This window comes from Narcine bancroftii, chromosome 6 (genome assembly GCF_036971445.1).
Source record: "Narcine bancroftii isolate sNarBan1 chromosome 6, sNarBan1.hap1, whole genome shotgun sequence".
Taxonomy (NCBI): Eukaryota; Metazoa; Chordata; class Chondrichthyes; order Torpediniformes; family Narcinidae; genus Narcine; species Narcine bancroftii.
The window spans coordinates 192,097,551-192,120,098 of record NC_091474.1 but is presented as its reverse complement, the minus strand read 5'-3'; the positions used below and the strand labels follow the sequence as shown (position 1 = coordinate 192,120,098).

General features: G+C 39.5%; 1 protein-coding gene across 2 annotated transcripts in view; it reads left to right on the top strand.

Annotated features, from left to right (window-relative positions):
• Positions 1-22,548, top strand: part of epha7 (eph receptor A7) — a 292,093-nt gene that overhangs the window by 93,647 nt on the left and 175,898 nt on the right. For both annotated transcript variants that reach the window (XM_069887093.1, XM_069887094.1), the window contains exons 4-5: positions 1,777-1,932; positions 5,229-5,564. In XM_069887093.1, the coding sequence (XP_069743194.1) occupies positions 1,777-1,932; positions 5,229-5,564 (492 nt within the window). The remainder of the gene's footprint in view (positions 1-1,776; positions 1,933-5,228; positions 5,565-22,548) is intronic.

Genomic DNA, 22,548 nt, shown 5'->3' with positions numbered 1-22,548 from the left:
ATGTTTATGAACTCTGACTTTACAGCCGAAGGGGACCTTTTGAAGAGTTATCATTGACGTAGTGCTGAAAACATGCCAGAAAATTTTCAACAGGGTCCAAAAGTGCTCAATGACACAGAAGATTGAATAATTGGCTAGAAATTTATCTTGAGTCAAAAAGATTCTATGTAGTACCTGTATATTATAAGGAAATACATGAGACTGTAGATGCTGGATCTTGGGCCAATTCTCAAGCAGTGTCTCAACCCAAACCATCGAGCGTCCCTTTGTCTCCACAGAATCTGCTTGCCCTGCTGAGTTCTTCACGTGTGTTATTTTTTGCTCCCGCCTGCAAGATAATCAGTGATATTGACTTCAATTGAAATCATATACAGCATACTTGACATTACCGATGGGGATGGACTTCCAGGCAAATTAGTTGTAGTAATAAATAAACAATGAATAAGGTGGTAATAATCATGTGGCCAGGCAGCATCATTGAAAAGACAAATAGAATCATTCAGCTTATTGGTCTAAAATGTTAACTATTTTTCTTTCAACTGGATGCTACTTGACTTACTGAACATCTCAAATATTTTTTGTTTTAATTTTAAGATTCTAGCTTCCTTGCTTTTAGTCAAGTGATATTTGGGTACAATATTTGAAAGGACTTCCAGTTGTGATGAAAGACCTTTTTTGTGATCTTGAGTTTAAATTATAACTGCATATAGCAGCCTCTCAATTATTGGGTTAGTGTTTCTCTGTTTATCGCCCTTTCCCCTCTCTTTTGTGTAATGTTGAAACCTGTGATATGTTCAGTTCTGTAGCGGGTCATTGAAACCCATGAACATCAATTCATTCAGAGCCAAAGAAACTGCTGCTGAGCCAAACCGTGACAACATAGTTTCGTTGGTACCTAATACTTTGTAGAAACAGTGAGCAAATAAAATACCATGAGTTGGTGCCAATACTGTATCTTCCTTACTAACAAAGCTATTAACAATGCTTGGAATCTTCAAAGGCTGTCATTTGATTTTGAGGTTAGCTGGATTTTTTTTTACAATACAAGGTACTGCTCAAACTGATTTTTATTGTTTACAAATAAAATATGGATTATAGTATTACTTTTCCAAATAAATGTGAATTATATCAAAGAATACTAACAAAATATTTATTGCCCTCGTTGCAGATGGCAGAGTTTGGTAGAGACAAATGGATTATTTCTCCAAAATGTATTTTTTCCAACCAAATATTGGCTTCCTCTGATATTTTCCACCTGTAGCTTGATACAGTTTTGTATTTTGACATGGTGTCAGGTATTCCTGTTAATGTACTTAAAGCATTTGAAATGATTGTCGATTCAGACCTTGTTTAGACTCGTATAAGGTTTAGAATCTGAGCAGTTTTCCAGTAAAAGCACAGTAAGGGATTTGTATTAATTTACTTTAGGGAGAAAGGATTCAGCTATTGTAAAATAAAGGGGAAAGCCACAAATAACAGAGAATTTTGTTCCTGACCTAAATTCTGGCATGAAACGATTTATTTTTTTAGATTAATGGTGAACACTGAGGCATCATAATGACCATTAATGAACTGAAAGGGCGTTAGTCATAGGTGATGAATGCATCTTGTCTTGACTTCTAGCACCTTACCTCATACATACCCTGATTTGTTCTGTATGACCATCCTTTTTTGTTCCTCATTTATTTTTCACAATGTTCTTAATGAAAACCGCACTGAACCTTGTATTCTTCCGATAAAGAGACTGACATTAAAATTATCTATTTCCTTTTGCAGCCTGTGGGTGGGGATTCTATAAATCATCATCACATGACTATCAATGTGCCCGCTGCCCAGCTCACAGTCACACGGACCAGGAAGGCTCCTCGCGATGTGAATGTGAGGATGGCTACTACAGAGCCTTTACTGACCCTCCCTCTGTACCTTGTACAAGTAAGTTCACTCAGTCTGCATTGTGCATCATGGATTTGAAATACAGTGCAGATTTTACAACTTATTCAAAGGTTCAAATGTTCCTTTTATTGTCATGTTGTAAAATGTAATATAAGCACCCTCCATAATGTTTGGGACAATGACATTTTTTTTTCCTTTAATTGCCCCTGTGCGCCACAGTTTTAAATTTATAATCAAACTATTCAGATGATTAAAGTACACATTCCTGATTTTATTCAGGTTTATTTGTACACATTGTGGTTTGACCACATAGAAATGATAGCACTTTTTATACATAGTCCCCTCATTTTAGGGCACTTTAATGTTTGGGACATTTGACTTCACAGGTGTTTATGGGTATATCGTGTATGTCTAATTGCTTCATTGGTGCTGATACAAGAGAGCTAGGCTTGCTCCTAAGCTTTTGATCACCTTTGGAATCTGCAGTTGCCACATTTCGAAATGAGGACCAGAGTTGTGTCAATAAAAGTCAAAGAAGCCATTAGGAGGCTGAAAAACCAGAATAAAACTGTAAAAGATGTTGCCCAAACCTTAGGGTTACCAAAATCAACTGCTTAGAACATCATTAAAAAGAAAGAGCATGCTGGTGAGCTCTGTAATCAAAAAAGGCCTGGAAGGCCTTCACTGCTGATAATAAAAGAATTCTCATCCGAATGAAGAATAATCCTCAAATGCCAGTCCAACTGATCAAAAACGCTCTTCAGGAGGCAGTTGTGGATGTGTCATTCAGGAACAGAACTACAGAGGTTACACTGCAAGATGCAAACCACTTGTTAGCCACAGAAACAAGATGGCCACATGACAGTTTGCCAAAAAGTATTTAAAAGAGCCTGCAGAATTCTGGAAAAAAAGTCTTGTGGACAGATGAGACCAAGATTAACCTGTATCAGAGTGATGGCAAGAGCAAAGTATGGAGGCGTCAAGAAACTGCCCAAAATCCAAAGCATACCACCTCATTTGTGAAACATTGCAGTGGGGGTGTAATGGCCTGGGCATGTATGGCTGCCACAGGTACTGTGGCATCTTCATTGATGGCAGTAGTAAAATTATTTTGAGGTGTATAGAAGCCTCTTCTCAAGTTTGAGCAGATGCCTCCAAACTCATTGGACTGCAGCAAGACAATGATCTCAAACCTACTGCTGAAGTAACAAAGGAGTTTTCAAAGCTAAATTCTGTGAAATTCTTGAATGGCCAAGTCAGTCACCTGATCCAAATCCAATTGTGCATGCCTTCCATATACTGAAGAGAAAACATAAGGTGACAAACACCCAAAATAAGCAGGAGCTGAAGATGAGTGTAGTAGAGGCCTGGCAGAGCATCACCAGAGAAAATACTCAGCACCTGGTGATATCTATGAATCACAGATGTCAAGCAGTCAATGCAGGCAAGCGATATGCAACAAAAGTACAAAACGTGACTACATTAATATACGTGCTCTTGCTGTTCCCAAATATTCTGGTGCCTTGAAATAAGGTAACTATGTACAAAAAGTGCTGGAATTTATACATGGCCAAACCAAGATGTTTACAAATAACCTTGAATAAAATCTGGAATGTGCACTTTAATCATATCTGAATTGTTTGATTATAAATTTAAAACTGTGGAGCGCAGGGAAAAAAAAGGAATAAAAGTGTCTTTGCCCCAAACATTTAGGGCATTATACAGGATATACTTTCATTTTTGTCTGTCATAAGGGCAGATAGAATCACCTTAAGCATTGCCTGCTGCCCTGAACAATTAGAGAAAGAGAAGCAAAAAAAAGGGTCCCTTCAGAGACACTGAGTGTCTGTGGATTCGCCTTCAGCTTTTCCGCGGCCTTTGCAACCACACAAACTTCGATACAAACCACTAGCAACTCAAACTCCAAATCCAAACCTCAGACATGACCAGGAAACCTTCATTTCCTGAGGCCCTTCTTGTCCGCAACATCTTTTCAAATCTTGGTTTTGATACCTGGTGTCCATGAAACAGTCTCCAGCAGCCCACAGCCTGTTGGAGTCCTGTGACTGCAAGGCCTGTGAGGATCCGTTAGATGCTGAGCCCTTTGCTGTTCTGGCCACCCTCCTGTAGGGTTATCTACTGTGCATCTCCTTCTCAACGGGAAGGTGGGTGGGGGGGGGTGGGTTGTGTGTTGTTCGCCATTTCTGGTATCCTGCAGATAACCATTGCATCCCTGGAGTCTGCAACCTCTTATGGTACACTAGCCAGCACAGGCTCCACCATCTTGGGCACAGACCTCTGTGGTTGCAGGATTTTAAAAATAAACACTGTTTCCTCCTTAACAAGCCATTTAAATCCTGTACAGAGCAGTTGGCATCTGATCTGGGCAGTAAAACCTTCTAGAACAGTGTTTTGTCGGCTCCCTGCTCTCACGGGTCTGCACCAATGGCTGCACTGCCCTTACAGCAGCTCCAGGGCACCGCTATTTTATTTTTCATATTCAGTACTTGGTTGATGGCTGGTAATCCAAGTAATGAGCCAGTCACTTCTCCATTTCAAATAAGTAATCTATTGGAGGAATTCAATGGGTCAAGTAGGAGTAAAAGAATTGTCAGCATTCTGGGCTAGTTCTATTCATCAAGGGTTCTGGCCCCAAACATGCACAATTGTTTTTTTTTCTCCCTTGGATGCTGCCTGACCCATTGAGTTCCTCCAGCAGATTGTTTATTGCTCCACATTCCGGCTTCTGCAGTCTCGTGGGTCTCCAATTCCAATTGTCTATTTTCCCAAGAGCTAAAAAAAGTAACGGTTTTTCTGTCCTTGCAAATTTTTGAGACATGCTCAAATTCAACATTATTGTCTCCATTTAACAGGTGTGAAATGGCCAGAGAGCCTTCTCCTGATAACTAATTTGATACTTACAACCTAGTGCACTTGTCTCGATGGTGTTTTTTGGCCTCTGTTCACAAGTGCCTGAGCCCAGCATGGAAGTCATTTGTTATACGTTGTTGTTGAAGATAGCCCCCATCTTTTTAAATGGAGAGGAGGAGAGTTGGAGACAGGTTTTATACCCACCAAAATAATTATTGTCCAATTCTGTGATGCATTATGCCAAGTGCACCAACTTTGATGTGAATATCCAGCCCATTCTCTGGACGTCCAACATTACAATTAATACCTATCAATGGATTCTTGAGAATCAACTACCTATCAATGGGTACTTTGGAAATATCCATTCCTAAAATAAAAAAAGTGGAGTTAAAATATGATAGTGTATATATCTGTGTTTGATGGCAAGCCTTTAGTGGTTGATAATTTGTTTTCTGATTCCCAAGGGCCTCCTTCTGCACCACAGAATCTCATTTATAACATAAACCAGACCACGGTGAATCTTGAGTGGCGCCCACCAGCAGATACCGGAGGCCGAGACGATGTCACCTACAGGATAATGTGCAAACGTTGCGGCTGGGAGCAGAGCGAGTGCATGCCCTGTGGCAGCAGCATTGGCTTTATGCCTCAACAGACGGGATTGGCAGATACATATGTGACTGTTGTAGACCTGCTGGCCCATGCAAACTACACATTTGAGGTTGAAGCTGTGAATGGAGTCTCAGACGTGAGCCGCACCCAGAGGCTGTTTGCCGCCGTCAGCATTACCACAAGTCAAGCAGGTGAGCTGGTGTGCCTGCAGGAGTCAAATTGACTCTGGCACTTTTGTGCACTGGTGTTATTTGTCACTCATAAAATGAGGGATTAGTAATTTATTGTATTTCATTTGTATATGCACAGTTTTTATTGAGCTTCCAAAATTTAGCAGCTGCTGCTCAGTTACAAAGGTCTGTGGACAAATGTCCACTCTATGGTGTCTTCACAAAACACTTGCTGTTTGCCTTTTACTTCACCTCCAGAAACCTCTTCACATTTTAAACGTCTGCATTCCTTTTATTGGTTCATTCTTCTTTGCATCAATCATCTAAAGCTAAGCCTATAAATTTTGCATTATTTACTACAAGGTCAATTTTTGGTTTAATTGCCATCAACTGTAGTTTTTTTTTACATTGCTGATATTGAGTTATTTATTTTGAAAATGAGTGTCCTTGAACTAACATAGAAAGAAAAATAATGTTTACTATGATATCATGCCTGAATTCTCCTGAACCCTTTCAGAGAAAGAGGCCTCTGTTTCGTTCTTGATTTCTCATAGTCATAACTATGAACTTCTCCTAATAAATTTGTTGAGTCATTCTGCAATCGTAACAACGTCGAAAAGTAGCAACAAGTGTACTGTTTTGGTACCAAAGCAATAAATTGGACTCAACCTTGTGATTTGGACTCAAATAAGGTCATTCTTATTTTGAAACTGTGTTGGTTTCTGCTCAATCCAATGTACTACCTGTAAAATTAAGAATTGTTCTTTTTGTGACTCTTGGATCTGAAACATCATTTGCTGCGCAAAACAAAAGTTGTTACATTAATAATCCAAGAAGTTCTGGAGCCCTGGGTAAGATTATTGTTGCAGTAGCCTGTTACCATGCTATGGATCTAAATTCAGATAAATTAAAATCTGTAGTGCCTGAAGCCCAAGCCTTGGGCATTATTGGATGGACATTCTGCTTTCACAATCAGATGGGGGGGTGGGGGGGGGGGTGTTGGGGGTGGGGGGAGAACAGAATGGGCAGCTTTAGCAGTAGGGTGATGACACCAAACATTGTTATGTAAATCCCATTCAAAGTTCAAGGTGGGGTGGTTCCTCAGCTTGCTTTTGGAGATTTATTTCACACCTGATTTTTGAAGTATCTGCATCTTGACAATTTTAGATTGTTTTGGTGTTTTCTTCAATCAGCAAGATTATTAGCATAGAAACTATTAAAGTAGAAATTTTGGCTAAGTACTTTGCAATGTGTTTATATGACATTCCTCTGAGCATTTTAAAAGAGAGAGTAGAAACAACATTTGATGTTGAAGTTGAATACAGATTTTCTGATGTGAGTAATTCAGAGGTTAAACTGAATATCCAATTTGCAATCATTTGGGAACAGCAAAAGCTCAAAACTGAAAAGAACTCGTTTTAAAAAATTTTAAAATTTAATTTGGTGAAGAAGCGCACGCACACATACGCGCACATGCACACCATTGGGACTTTAAAAACAGGCTCCAAAACTATAGTTCTTTTTCACTCTAGTCTTATTTGCCCTTAAATAGGTTTAGTTTGTAACAGGATATAGTCTGCTATTTACATTCAATACCAATATGACACTGCTGTCACAGTAGGGTTGTATATTCAAATTCAAAACACTTAGCCTTTTAAGGTTGCTATTTACCACTTTAAGGTTGAAAATTGAAATCTTAACCCATCGCAACTTGTAGCAGTGATGCAGAAGTGCACTGGAGACCGCCAGAATGTTTTCAATGTGTCCTTGGCAGGTGGAAATTCTTTTCAGTCAATTCTCACACCCTTCTAACCTAGTCTCTCCATTCTGAGCCAGTGTGGGTTCAACTCATCTCACTCTGTCAGGCAGGGCAAAGGGTCAGTGTTCCCTTGGCAATTATTGTTTGAATAGGTAATTTTGGTACTTAATTTGGCTTCCAGAAAGAAAACAGTCTAGTTTAAAACTAATGGAATGTGCCAATGTAAACCACCCAAAGAGTTGTTTCAAGAGTTGTAAACAGATGCTACATAAAGCAATGATCGGTATTTTCATGGTGTGGTGATTGGACTTTTGTTGCTAAATGTTAACAATCAGGACCTTGGTCAATAATGGCAAGATAGAATGTGCACAGCTAAGGATGCAGAGGATTTTTAACTGGCACAAGCTGATTTATCATTTCGCCAGCTCATTGAAAATGTTTCTGGGCAGCCAAATGGAGATCAATTAACTGCTAAGTCCATGGGAAAAAAATTAGCAACCTTGCTGCACTCTATTTGCCAAGAGGTCAAGCACTAAGAGAGAGATAATTGCTGTGAGCAAGCAGAATGAATCAAGGATGAGCAGAAAGTGATGATGTATGTTCAGTGACAAGATACGTGACAGAGATTTACGCCTGGGCCTGTGACTGCTAGTCTCAGCAAGGACACAAGGACAAGGGAAGGAGAACTGTGGAAAAACAATTAGCGCTTCTTTCGTGCAAGAAGTTCTTAATTAGCCATGGCATGTCAGCAATAGTATATTGGGTGTCTCCAATTTAAAAAAAATATTTCCCATTAATTATAATGCAGTAGTAAAACTATTTGACGGAAATGCTTATTTTGAATTCTCTACTTGTGTCACTGAAACAATGTTTTAAAAATATTAGAAGATGACAGATTTAGTAACCCTTTGTTGTACAGTCACTCAAGATAGTAATTAAGCTACTAATTGATATAATGGGTGTCGAGTTCACACATAACTTGTTCTGTAATTATGAGATGTGTGCAACATCCATCTTAATTGAAGGAAAAAAATAACTTAACAAAATGGAGTACACTATTATTTGGGATTGCAGAAGGGTAATACTCACAATAGAGATGGAAGGAAAGCCCTAAAGTACAATGCCCCATCTTATTCCAACAGTTATTATCCTTAATTTTACCTGCAAACATTTTGTTTAAATGCAGTACCTGATGTGCCTTTCTAACCCTACAGGAAATTTATTTGAGGAAATTCCAGATGCTTAAAACTGTCAATTTCTTCTAGTATTTATGTAATTCTCACAATGTAATTCATAGAAGTAAATCTGTATCATCAGGCACCTTATTACTTTGTGTACTCCAGAGAAAAAAAATACTACACCAGAGGGCACCAAATGAGACCCAGATACCCCATTAATGGTCATAATTAGTTTCTAAAGCTTTCTCTGAATCTAATGCCACTGGGAGAACAAAATTCCTTCCTCTGTAATTTTTAATAAAAAGCAAGTTAGGACCAGGAAATGCCATTTTGCCAATTTATTGTTTGGAATTCCATTCCCAAATATTAAACATTAAGGTAGAAGATTCAGGTTCACTGGTTGGTGTTCTCTTTGTGGCAGCTGATAGTTTGTTACTTCATTTGAAAGCGTTGTTTAGGAATGAAGAAAATGATTTGCACACCGCCATGGTTAAAAGGAAATTGGAGAAAAAAAATGCATTTAATTTCAAAGAAATAACATGGTGGGTTTGGATGAATTTGAACACTGAGTACAAACCTCTCTTCCGTTACCCACTTTTTGTGCCAGTTGATACAATCTGAAATTTTCTTGGAGCAGTGAGTTTCCTTGATTTGAGTGGAAAGATCCAGCAAGAACATGCTCAGTGAATCTGTTTTAATATAATTAGTGAGTTTCAGCACAAGTAAAGATCCCACAGAATGTTTTTAATGGCCAGTGAAGGCACAGCCAGGTCGAACCTGCTGGCAAAGCTATCAAGCAACAGGGATTCATGTGACAGTCGCTCACACTCACAAACATTAAAAATTAAGAAAAACCATTTTATTTAAAATATTGCTTTTTTATTAAAAACCCAACACCCAACCCCAACCCACCAATTTTCCCCTGCAACCGCTGCAATCGTGTCTGCCTGTCCCGCATCGGACTTGTCAGCCACAAACGAGCCTGCAGCTGACGTGGACTTTTTACCCCCTCCATAAATCTTCGTCCGCGAAGCCAAGCCAAAGAAGATAGAATATACAGTATTCCACATGATAGACTTGTGCAGAAAGTGAAGATGCAGGGGATCCATGGTGAATTGAGAATTGGCCATGGAATTGGCTGGCCCAGCGAAGATGGGTGACAGTGGTGGAAGGGTTTTATTCACAGAGCTTGTGACTAGTGGTGTTCTGCAAGGATTGGTGTTGTAACCCTGTAGTGTATGGTTTGCTTGACCTTATTGGTCAGTTCATTGAGTTTAGAAACATAAGGAAGTCACATTGCAATTATGTAAAACTTTGGTCAGGATACACTTGGAGTATTGTGTACAATTCATGACGGGAAGGATGTGGAGGCTTTGGAAAGGATACAGAAAAAGTTTACCAAGGCTTTGCCTAATTTAGGCAGGATAAGGATTGGGAGATGTTGGGCAAACGGGTTGTTTTATCTTGGGGATTGAAGGCTGAGATGTTACCTGACAGAGGTTTAATTTTTAATTTAAAAATATAATTTAGAGCTACAGCATGGCAATTGGCCTTCTAGCCCACGACCTCGTGCTGCTTCAATTAATCTATAAACCTGTATGCTTTTGGAGGGTGGGAGGAAACTGGAACACTCAAAGGAATCCCATGTGATCACAGGTAGAATGTTCAAACACCTTATAGACAGCATCAGATTCAAACCCAGATCATTGATGCTGTAATAACATTGTGTTAACCACCATGCTAACTGTGGTGCCGTTTTATAAAATCGTGAGAGGGTGGACTGTCAGAATCTTAAGAAGTTTAAGGAGGTGTGCAGAGCAAATCTTTCATACAGGATGGTAGGTTTTTAAAGGCTTTGACTATGGAGAGGATGAAGGGATATCTACCAAGGGTAGGTGGCAGAGTTTTAGTATAATTTGGGCATCTTGTTTGGCACACTCATATGGGATGAGGAGCTTGTATCTGGGCTGTACTGTTCCATGTTCTAAAATAATATTGTGCAAAAGAACTGCTGGAAATGGCAGGAAGTCACCTTTCACAAGTGGGTTCCATGAGGGGTCAGAAGTTGGGGAACAGGCAAAATAATTCTGCCACTCAGCCAAAATTATGTTTGGAACTTCATATTTGGGCAAAGTTGTCTGAGGGTCCAAAACCCCCAAGTATTCATTATAGTAAAATCTGATAGTTGTATGCAGAGCTGCCAGTGTTTTTTTTTTGGGGGGGGAGGAGTAATTTTGATCATTATCTTTAATGATGCATTTGTCTGTCAAATAACCTTTTTTAAAAAAATTTATGCCAATGAACCAACGAAGCAAAAGCAACGATCTAAAAAAAATGAATGGCACCGCTTCATTGGCAGTTGTGTGTTGTGAGTCTGGTGAGATATTAACTAATCCCTCAGAGGAAGTGTCCGAATCCCATTCGTCTAATTTTTTCATGGCTGGGGGAGGAAAATGCTTGAGTGATTTTTAATTGCATTACCTTACTGACCTGGTAGTGTTATGTTTCCTGATTGGAGGTGTACTTTGTATGTTTGTGAATATATAAGTGTGGTGGAGAGAAGGATTGGGTTTGTTGGTAGTGTGATCATGTTCAAGCTGTTCACATATCCACTGCTCTGCCTTTCTTTTTTACTACTTCTGGAATATTATTGTGGATTTTTTTTGGGCTTGTGCCCAGGTAATTAGTGGACTAAAGTCCACGCCTATGAGGAAGATTGGTGCAGTTGATATTAAGATGATATTAGTATTAATGTTCCAATAGTAATAAGCAAATAGATGTATCTCAGCTATTTAAAGTTGCATTAAAATCATCAACCAAGTAGCACATTTCAGTCATATAAAGATCGTTTATATCTTAATGGAAAGAATTGAACAGTTTAAACTGATGACGAACTCTTTTCAATTTCTAAAAGAGATCCAACTCCATGGAACATAGAACATTACATCACAGCACAGGAGCTTCAGCCCACACTTGTGACAACCTATATAAACCCATTCCACAGCAATTTAATCTCTCCCTACCTCACACCCATAATCCTGCATTTTCCTTGCGTGCCTTTCTAAGAGTCTTTTAAACACTCCTATTGTATCAGCATTCATCACCACCCCAGGTAATGCATTCCAGGCAGCCACCACTCACTGTATTGGGGGGGGGGGGGGGGGAGACTTGAACTCTGACATCTCTCCTGAACTTTGCTCCACTCACCTTAATGGATATTTCTGGCATTTGCTATTGCTGTCTGCAGAAAAAAGATGTTGACTCTCCTATGTATGCCTCTCATAATCTTAGACATATCCATTAAGTTGCCTCTCATCCTCCTTCACTCTAAAGAGAAAAGTCTCTGTTCTCCAATCCAGGTAGCATCCTGGTGAATCTCCTTGAACTCTTCATAATGCTTCCACATCCTTCCTATAATAAGACAACCAGAACTGAACACCGTACTCTTGTGTGGTCCAAGCAGTTTTTCAGAGCTTCCATATTACCATGCAGCTCTTGAACTCAATCCCCTGACTAATGAAGGCCAGCACATGATACGCTTTTGTAATAAACAACTGAAACGTGTTTAAATAAACATATTTTTGTCAGATATGAAATGTCACAAACACACAAAGAAAGGGAAAGGTGTTCAGGCCAAGATTTCCGTACTGGCCAAGGGAAAGTTATTTCTGTCAAATCTGCTTTCCAAATCTTGGAAATTGCATGCCCTCTCGCGCACATGCAAATCTATCATACATTTGAGTTTCTGCCTTTACCATCCTCTTTAGCCACTAGATTCCAGGCTCCAACTTTCTCTGGCTGGAAATATTGATGTTCTTCTACTGTCTAATCACTAAATTATTTACTTTAATTGTAAAATATAAACAGAAAACCCTAGAAATACTTGGCAGGCCAGGAAACATGTTAAGACAAAATTATATGTTGCTTCACAGATGTTGCCCGCAGCCAGCATTTTCCATTTTAAGGACATTCAGAATCTTTTCCTCAGGCGAAAAACGTCACATACGTGTTTAAAGTGAGGGGAAGGAAGTTACAGGGAGCTATGGGGGGGTGGGGGGGCAAATATCTTACATAGATATTGGTAGGTGCCTGAAATGGGCTACTAGGAGGAGTAGTGAAAACAGATATTAATAGTCGCATTTAGGAGGCTTCTAATAGGCACAAGAATATGAAGGGGATGGAGGGATTTCTATCAAGTGCAAGCAACAGTTTTTGTTTGATTTGGGCATCATGTTTGACACAGATGTGCGGGCCATGGGACCTATCCCTGTACTGTTCGAGGTCTGAAATTGTTTGGAAATTAGCTAGCCAGGAGACCAAAGAAAACTTTTTCCTCTTCCTTAAATAGTGTTTGGGTTCATTTACACTCACCGTAAATATTCGTGTATAATGCAAAAAAAATTGTACCGAAATTCGAGCTCAAAGTAGGGGGGTCAGATTATATACGAGGTTATTATTTAAACAATTTTTTATGCCAAGTTTAATGATCAGTAAGATTATCAGCAGGTGCCTTACATTGACGACTTGGTTCGGTCGGGGTGGGGGGGGGAGGAAGAGATAGCAGCGTGAATCAGGTGGGCGAGGTGGGGGAGAGAGACACCAGCGCAAATCGGGCAAGCGAGGGGGGAGAGAGATGCCAGCACGATTCGGGCGGGCGAGGGATGGGGAGAGAGACGGCAGCGCAAATTGGGCTGGCGAGGGGGGGGAGAAAGACGCCAGCGTGAATCTGGCAGGCAAGTGGAGAGAGAGAGAGAGACGCCAGCCTGTATCGGACGGGCGGGGAGAGAGAGAGAGACGCCAGCGTGAATCGGGCAGGCGAGGAGGGAGAGAGAGAGACGCCAGCGCGAATCGAGCGGGCGAGGTGATGGGGGTCGTATTATACACGGGGGTAAAATTTTTCTCGTTTTTTCCCCTTAAAAATGGGGTGGGGTCGCATTATACACAAAACACATTATACACAAATTTTTACAGTATATGAGGTGATAGTAGAGCCTCAAATTAACATCTTGGTACTGTGGACAATGGGGTAATTCACTAGTTAATCAACTGGAGTCTCTTGCATGAGGCTTCCTATCAATAACTCTGGTGAAAAGGCAATCACATTGTCACAGAACACCTGCAACACTATATTCTCCTTATAGATGCCAAGGTAAGTATCAGCAACAAGGCCGAGCTGCTGCTCTATTTCAGGAACAATGTCAATTTACACCATGAAATATTTAATTTGAAAGTTACGCAGTGACGTTAATCTACATTGGTTATCTCTAAATTTGAAATGTGACTTTAAATTTGAAAAGTTAAGTAGCAAACTAGCAGCCAGTAGGTCGAATCCTTTTTGCATTCCGTAGGTTCAGATGTAGCATTTTGATGAGAAGAATTAGTCTGGCATAATCACCTGCAAGGAAAGAAAAATTGATCCAAAGTATAATCGAAATCAGTTTGTGCGCATTATGCTGGACAGATTTATCATGCCTCCCATGACAAAGGAACTTGCATTAGCAATGTGTTTAATGTGTATGAGTGCCTGAGTGCATGTAAAAATGTGAGTACATTCTTTTTATTGCTCTAAAATAAATGATTACCATTCTGAAGTACGTGATGGAGTTCGACCACATTATCCTGGATAACATCGGTTTCCCCACATATCCTCTTGCTATGTTTGTTTGTGAGTTTGTTGCTTCTGATGGAGTAACGTGCAGAATACGATGTGGGAAACAAGATCTAAATGTTGCCTTTGGTTTATTCAAGATTCTTCTCCGATTGGGAAATTTATACCGTTAAACACACATCATCAAATGCATCATGCACTGTTGTCTCTTTTATTTTCTCCTGTTAACAAACAGTGAAACTAGCTTAACAGCATTTATAAATTTAGTAGTTTAACCAATTTGTTGTTGTTTAAATTGTATTTGGTCATTATAATTGTTGCTCGCGTTGTATCTGGAAAGTCACCGTATATTAATATTAGCATCCATCTCTGGCACCATTGAAGGGAGGAGTTCAAGAATCTCTTTGACTACTGAAGTCAGGTAATCTACATGAACCTTTCTGAATCTCTCCACTATACTTGCAAGATAATCCGGGAAGTTGTTTGTCTCTACCATCTCAATGCAATTTTCTCATCTCCACCCTGTTAATTTATTATCCGCCAATACTACCTTTCTCTTTACAAAATAGGTCAAAATATGCTTCAACTGCCTTTCTTCCGCATTCCTTCGGTTAAACTTAACTGAGTCAACTTCATATCCTGGAGTGCAAAATTATGCTGTAGTTCAAAAAAAGGCAAGATTTCATCTGTCTTGCATTACTTGCTCCTTTAGAGTTTCTTTCGCTGTACATTGTAATCCTTCAATATCTCTTTCTGAGATTGGATGACAAGGAGGTATGAAGCAATATTTGATCCCATTTCATCTCATAAATTGCTGATAATTGAAGTGATTGAACTTGTGGACTACTCCCCCAAATAATCTTCTCAGGAAAACCCTGTTTCATGAAACTGGAGCTAATTTTGCTGTGGGAGGAATGCATGACCTCATGTATCTTATCTCAAATTATTTCAAATAGCTGACCATCAGTGGGGGGGTTGTGGGGGGGAAAGATGCCCATACTTTTCTCTCGGTAGTTTGTGACATACTGGAATGGCATTTTCAGCTAGTGCCACAATTGGAGTCGTGCTCTCCATGGAAATTTTCTGCAGTTTGGGCAGGCTGCGTACTTGTGGGCCAACCCTGTCAGATTTCTGTGTAAAGTTTTAAAATATATAAACTTATGCACTGCAGCTTTCATGAAAGCAATGCCCAAATGGTCCAGTGAAATTCTTCCATTATTCTGCTTTGTTAATTATAATTTGATTATAATTTTCTGTGGCTCCATTTCATGAAGCCCTGAGATGTATATAGCTTACAACATCAGTGTTACATTTTCCTTCAGCCATGTTTGAATCTGTCCAACCACTTAAAACATACTCTTATAATTGTTTTATTGTTGGATGTTTCTGCATTAATGTTATCTCCATTGCTGCTGCGTGAAGATAATACTCTGCTCCCTTCAAGATATATATTCCGTTCCCATTGTTTGCCACAGTATCTTTAAGGACCAATCTAATACTCCATTCACTGTGGCCTTATACTTGGATGCATATCCTTCAGCTTCATGATCATATTGCATGTGGAAGGTTACGCATCAGTGTAATTCTGGGCCTGAGTACAAGAATAGCCAGTGAAAATTTCTGTCGTTACAAATTCAATGACTGGAGGGTTTGAGTTGTGAGAAGTTGGATGGGCTGGGTCTTTATTCCCTGCAGTGTAGGGGTGGCCTTATAGAGGGTTAAAAAAAATAATGAGAGACCTGGACAAAGTGAACGTTCATAGTTTTTTACCTCGGGATTGATGATTCTAGAACTAGAGGGCATAGATTTATTATGGGAGGGGAGAGATTTAAGAGGCACTTGAGAGGTAACTTTTTCACTCAGGGATGGTCCATTTCTAGAACAAGCTGCCAGAGGAAGTAGAGGACATCGGTCTTGTTATGATGTTTAGAAGATGAATGGACAGGTAAATAGATTTTTTAAAATGAGAAATGCTGGAGGAACTTAACAGTTCTTGCTGAGTCCATAGGAGGTAAAGATAAATAACAGACACTTCAGGCTTGATCCCTTCTTCAAGGATAAACAGATAAGAAGAGTTTAGAAAGATACAGACCAATTGCATGCAAAATGGGACTTGCCCAGATGTTGGTTGGCTGGACAAGTTGGGCCAAAGAGGTTTTTCTGTGCTATAGACTATATGGTGGTTACCAGTTGTTGAACGTTGCTGAAGAGAAACCTCCAGACTGGAAAGCTGTGCAACCAATCAAAGGGGGAGGGAGGGGGAACCAAATTCTATCACATCTACCAGGAGGCGATGAGATAGACCATGGAATTTGGTTGGCTCTATCAACCTGTGGTGCTTCCGTCAGTCTGAAACAATGGCCTGCCCCTGCAATAGAGGCCAAGCTGCCTTGACGTCGCTTGACATCTCAGCGATGAATGACTGCACTGTGCATCCTTGCCAGCCCATCACAGGCAACCTCTCCACACTGAGGTTTACTAGCACACCAACATGGAGCAAAGGAGAGGGGATTGAGCCACAATAATGGAGAATCGCTTTACTTCAAATGTCATAACGAGCCCTTTTAGCATTGGTCTTAATAGTCCTCTTATTCTAGAATCGCGTGTTCATAAACCAGGTTTTGAATGGTTAAAAGAAAGAAAACATGACCTGTTTCAGAAGAACCATGCTTCTCTTCAATGGCAAGCTCCCTATCAGTGGCTAAGCTAAGGACAGCACGACAAAGAGCTTCTTTTTCCATGAAGCCACAACACTTGGTCATCATTGTGCACTTCACAGTTGCAGCAGTTTCAAAGTGTGCTGCCGATGTACAACAACCTTTTTCATGTGCAGGACTGGCACGCTGAAGTCCACATTTCAAACACAATTCCACATTTAAAAGTCATACAGTGCTTAAAGAAAGAACACAGATGAAAATGACTTTTTGGACAAGGGTGACTTAATCAATCTAAATATTTTAATGAACAAGCAACGACTTGCATGGGGGTGAGGCTGATGTGCTGGACAGAAAGTAGAGCATTGAAGGCCCTTTAATATGTAGCATGGGAAAATGCTGTATGTGGGAATTACAAGCCCATTATTTGAATCATAGCATGTATTGGAATAAGGCTAGGCTATGGTAGGGCTTCTGATACGTTGCTGATCGAAACACTGGAGTTAGTTGGGAGTTATTAGCTTCAAGAAAATATAACATTGTTATTTGCATATGTAGGTAGTACCACAAATGTGGAGATGACACAGTAGTAGTATCGTGAACAGAGTTCTTGCTGAACAGTTTTTCTGCAAAATATATTTCATGGTTCAAAAGTTACGATATTACAAAAAACATTGAATCAAGAAATGAGTCAAATCTATAGAAAAAAAATGTTTGAGTTAGAAAATGAAAATAAAGAAGTTGAAGTGACCGAGCTTTTCCTTGAATGACAGGTCCACATTTGGACTGCAGTCTATATCCAAGGGTAACCTATATGCATCAGTCTGTACAAAGCTCAAAATTCAGTTCTGCTGTCCACTAATTGGAGAGGTTACCTAGAATGATAAAAACAAATACATCCACTTTAGAAAAGGAAATGTTACAGCCTGACAGAAAAGAAAAATCTTACAAGTTCAGAACCATTTGAAAATAACGGTTGGATTATGGAGTAAGGCTAATGATACAGAGTTCCATGCTTGGCATAATGATTTCAGTCAAACTTCAATGCATCTTGCATTAAACTTAAAAAGCAACAGTCACTACAATGAAAATATGTGCACATGAACACTAATATGGATGTCGAAAAAAGAATTTGAAAGCTATCAAAAGATAGATACCTTCACAGTATTGAGAATCTTCATAACTTTTTAAAATATGCTACATTAAAGTTCATATTTTGCACTTCCTTGTTAATTATGTTTAAATTTCACCCATTTTAATAATTAAAACTAATTTTCTGCCATCTAGAGTTGTATTTCAAATTTTAGTCTCCAAACATAGAATTCAGAATTGTTATGTTGGAATTGAACTTAAAATCAATTGGGATGCGTACAAATGAAAAGTGGACTTGCAGTATTTTTTTTAAGCACACTTTGCAAGTCAAAGCAGCAAAGTTATAGACCCCAGGGTTGGAGACATGGTTTAAGTGGTGAGATTAGAAGAAGTAGAACTGTGCTCTTTGGAATAGAGAAGGTTAAAGAGAATTTAACTGAAATGCGAGGGTAACTGCAGAAGCATTTGTGTCTGAAAGGTCACTCACCACAGAATAAATTTAACGTGATTGACAAATGACTCAGAGGGATTTAGAAATGCATTTCTTCTTTGTGCAGCAATTTCTTCCCACCTGGATAGTGCAATCTGAAAAGTTAGTTGAAGCAGATTGAATATCTATTTTAAAAGGGAATTGGCAAAATATGGCAGGAAAATGTGGAGCAAGAGGAAAGAGCAGGAGATCCTGACAAAACGCGGGCATGATGGATCAGTGACATCCTTTGCTATATTCTGCTTGGATTTTATTCTTTACCTCTGTTTGATGTTTCTGAAGGAAAAGGTGCTGGGTTTTTTTTATTGAATTCATTTTTGTTTCCTGGGGTCTTGGGGAAGGTTTGTTTCAGTGTATGATGATAACTGCTCTTCATCAAGAGTTTTAGAATTGTTCTGGAAAGCTTTGGAAAGAATGGAACAAGGAGAACAAGTGAAAATTTTAAATATATTAAAATGGGCCAGCAGCATTTTGCAAGATGTATTTCCTTCCTATTTTATTCAGAATGGAATCTTGTGATTCCTTCTGTAAACACACTTTTCTCCATGTTAAACAATTAAAAATCAAGCCAGCTTTCTGTGGTGGCTAATTGAATAAGAATATTTAATTGAACTATAGCTGCTTCTGTGCTTGGGTAAATTATCTTATCTGATGCTCTCCGGATGGCCTTAGAAGTACAGATCCTGGAAATGGAAAATAATCTGGTTTCTCTATCTGATGTGGAGTGCTGATTTGATTGGTATTTAGTGATTTTTTTCTCTCTCTGCAAGGTTCACATGTATTGGTACTTGAACCCAAGTGTCACTGTGGTCAAATAGTCTGCTAACTCAAAACTAGATGCACCTTGAGAAAGTAAAGGTTATATGTCCAGTGGAATCACACTTTTATCACAAGTCATCATGAGGGAAAAATCATAAATGCAATGTAACATTTCTAAAGTTCAACAGTATATTATAGTATAGTATATTAGAATGATGTATTGAACCATATATTGCAGAGAACCCCTCAACCCCTTGCTGTTCACCTCAACAAGTATACTGTTTAAGATACTGTTGGGGGGGGGGGGGTGATGAACAGTCTACCAGGGACAAGTCAGGGTGATCATGTCTCCAACACAGATGCTGGTCTTTTGGCTCAGAAGAGGAGAGCTATCGTAATTGGGGACCCTTTGGTAAGGAGAGCAGACAGGAGGCATGGTGAATGAAATAGAGGCTTCCGGGTGGTATGTTGCTTCTCAGTTTCCAGGGTCAGGGATGTCTCTGATCAAATTCATAACATTCTGGAGGGTGAGGGCAAGCAGCCAGATGTGTCTACGTGGGGACCAATGACGTAGATAGGAATAGGGATGAGGTCCTGAAGAGAGAATATAGGAAGCTAGGAAAAAAATTAAAAAGCAGAACTTCAAGGGTGGTAATCTCAGGATTGGTGCCTGTGCTATGAGCCATAGAGGGTAGGAACAGTAAGTTGTGGCAGATGAATACATGGCTGAAGAGTTTGTGCAGGAGGCAGGGTTAAGATTTCTAGATCATTGGGATCTCTTCTGGGAAAGCTCTAACTTAGATAAAAAGGACAGGCTGCATCTGAACTGGAGAGGAACCAATATCCTGGTGGGGAGGTTTGCTCGAGCTGTTGGGGAGGGTTTAAACTAGTTTGGTGGTGATGGTGGGGAGTGGGAATCAGAATGTGAGTGCAGAGATTATGGGAGAAGGATAAAAACATGATCCCATGTGTTCTGAGTTGGTGAGGAAGGACAGGCAGGGACACAACATAAAGGTAGTCAGTTAGAAGGATGGGTTTCAACACCAGGTGTATTAGGAATAAAGGGGATGAACTTAGAGCATGAACTATTACGTGGAACTACGATGTTGTGGCCATGACTGAAAATTAGCTGGAGGAAGGGCAAGATAATCTGATGCAAGTACTGGGGTTTAGGTGTTTTAAAAATAATAGGATGGGAGGTAGAAAAGGTGGTGGGGGGGGGGTGGTGGTGAGTAGCATTACTGGTCAGGGACAGTATCATGGCTATAGAAAGGGAGGACACTGCTGAGGAAGTGTCTACTGATGGTGTGGGTGGGTCAGAAATAGGAAGGGAGCTATCACTATGTTGAGAGCAGTCCATAGGCCCCCAAATAGCCCTCAGGATACTGAGGAACAGATAAGCAGGCAGATTTTGGAATGGTACGGAAAATGCAGGGTTATAGTTATAGGTGATTTCAACTTGCCTAATAATGACTGGTACCTACTCACTGCAAGCGGAGTGGATGGGGGAATTTGTTCTATGTGTATGTGAAGAACAGAGGGATGACAAGAATGAAGATGGGGCCAGAAAAGGAGGCAACATGTACCTGGAGGCAGAGGAGGTTGGGGAGGTTCTAAATTAATACTTTGCATTAGTAATCACAGGAGAAAAGGATCTTGATCATGGTGAGGTTGAAATTGAACAGGCATGTGTGCTGGACAATGAGGAGATTAAGGAAGTGGAAGTTTTGGATCTTCTTAAAAAAGCATCAAGATTGATTAGTTCCCAGGACCAGGTATGATGTACCCCAAACTCCAGTGGGAAGTGAGAGAAGAGAAAGTTGAGGCAGTAGCTATGATCTTTAAAACTTCTTTGGCTACAGGGGCTATGCTGGAGCATTGGAGAATGGAAAATGTTCTTTACTGGTTTGCACTACCAATAAGTTGTATTTCTGCCTCGCCTGCAAAAAAAAAAGTATCTCAGGGTTGTATGTGATGTCTTGTATGTTCTCTGATAATAGATCTGACATCTATATTTTGTAAGTAAATGTGTATTTCATGATCTATGTTCATAAAGATGTAGAGTACATTAAGGTTTTCTGAAATATTACATAATACATACACCCGCTTGTGAAAATAATATTCTGTTCTTTTGAAATAAACGTACCAACCTTTCATCAAATTGCTCTTGTTTCTTACATCAGTTAATACAGGCCCAGAGAAAATTCTTTCACCTACTATAGATTTCATAAATTAGAATTGAAGCATAGAAGGTGATTGTTTTGTAAATCCACAGCATTTCTTTGTGGAACAATCCCATCGTCCTGTTCCTGCATTCCTTCCTTACAGCCTGCAGATTTTGTTTTCCCTTGTGTTTATTCAATATCTTTTGAAAGGCCTTGATTAACTGTTTCCTCCCCTGGAAGCAATGAGTTCCAGATCATTGTCACGTTGCATTTTAGAAAAGGTTCTCTTCACATCCAGTCTGTATCATTTGTCTTTCACTTTATAATTCTGTATTATTTGTCTTTCCTTTCATCCCAATGCCCACAGACATTGAATTGTGTAGCAATAAAAAGTTATCTGTCAATTTACTAGATTAAAAAAGTCATCATAATCTGTTACACCTCTGTCAAATCGCCCTTAAACTTTTAACCCAAGGAAAACAACTCCAGCTTCCCTTTTTAATGAAAGCTGAAATTCCCCATCTCTGTAATCATTCTACTAAATCTGCTGTTTTGGACTTTCTTGTTTCTTTAGAAATGTGGTTGTCAGAATGGGATCAACAGTTTAGTTGTGCCCCCAATCAGTCCTTTTCAAAGGGCTCAAACTAACCTCCTTGACAAGAACAGAATTTACTTTCTCAATTGTGGCCCTTGGCTCAGTGATCCATCTACTGGAATCCGGAGACTTACCATTTATTTACAGGTTTCAGCACATATCCACTGTTCTGTTGAACATTTGTATCAGCTGTTTCATACTTTTCTTAATGTCCTAAGTCACAAATTCTGAATTATTTTTTCAGGTGGTCAAATGTAATTTCAATAGCAACAAACTGATTATCTGTTTTACTTCAATTAAGTTTTAATTGGGAAGTCAGTTTCATTAAATTACACATTCACAATGGGGTTCATTCTTGGTGGGGAAATGAAAACTCCAAAAAATGTCTCAGTTTCTGCACTCCATTCAATTATACACACACACACACACACACACACACATTTTGACTGGAATCTACAATTGAATTGAGAATATTATTGCATTGTGGGCAGTCAAAATCCATTATGGTGAGAAACATGCCTCCTTCTCTCTGTCACTCTGTGGCTACAACTCTTTCATTTCTCAGAGCCTTGGTTCTGGCAGAGCAAACTGTGATGATAAACTTCTCAATCAATTTCTTGGATTGTGGACCACAAACTGTATTCTGTACAATCGATCATCTTGATTAATGTAAATGGTTCACCATTCTTCCTATAGATAGTGCTA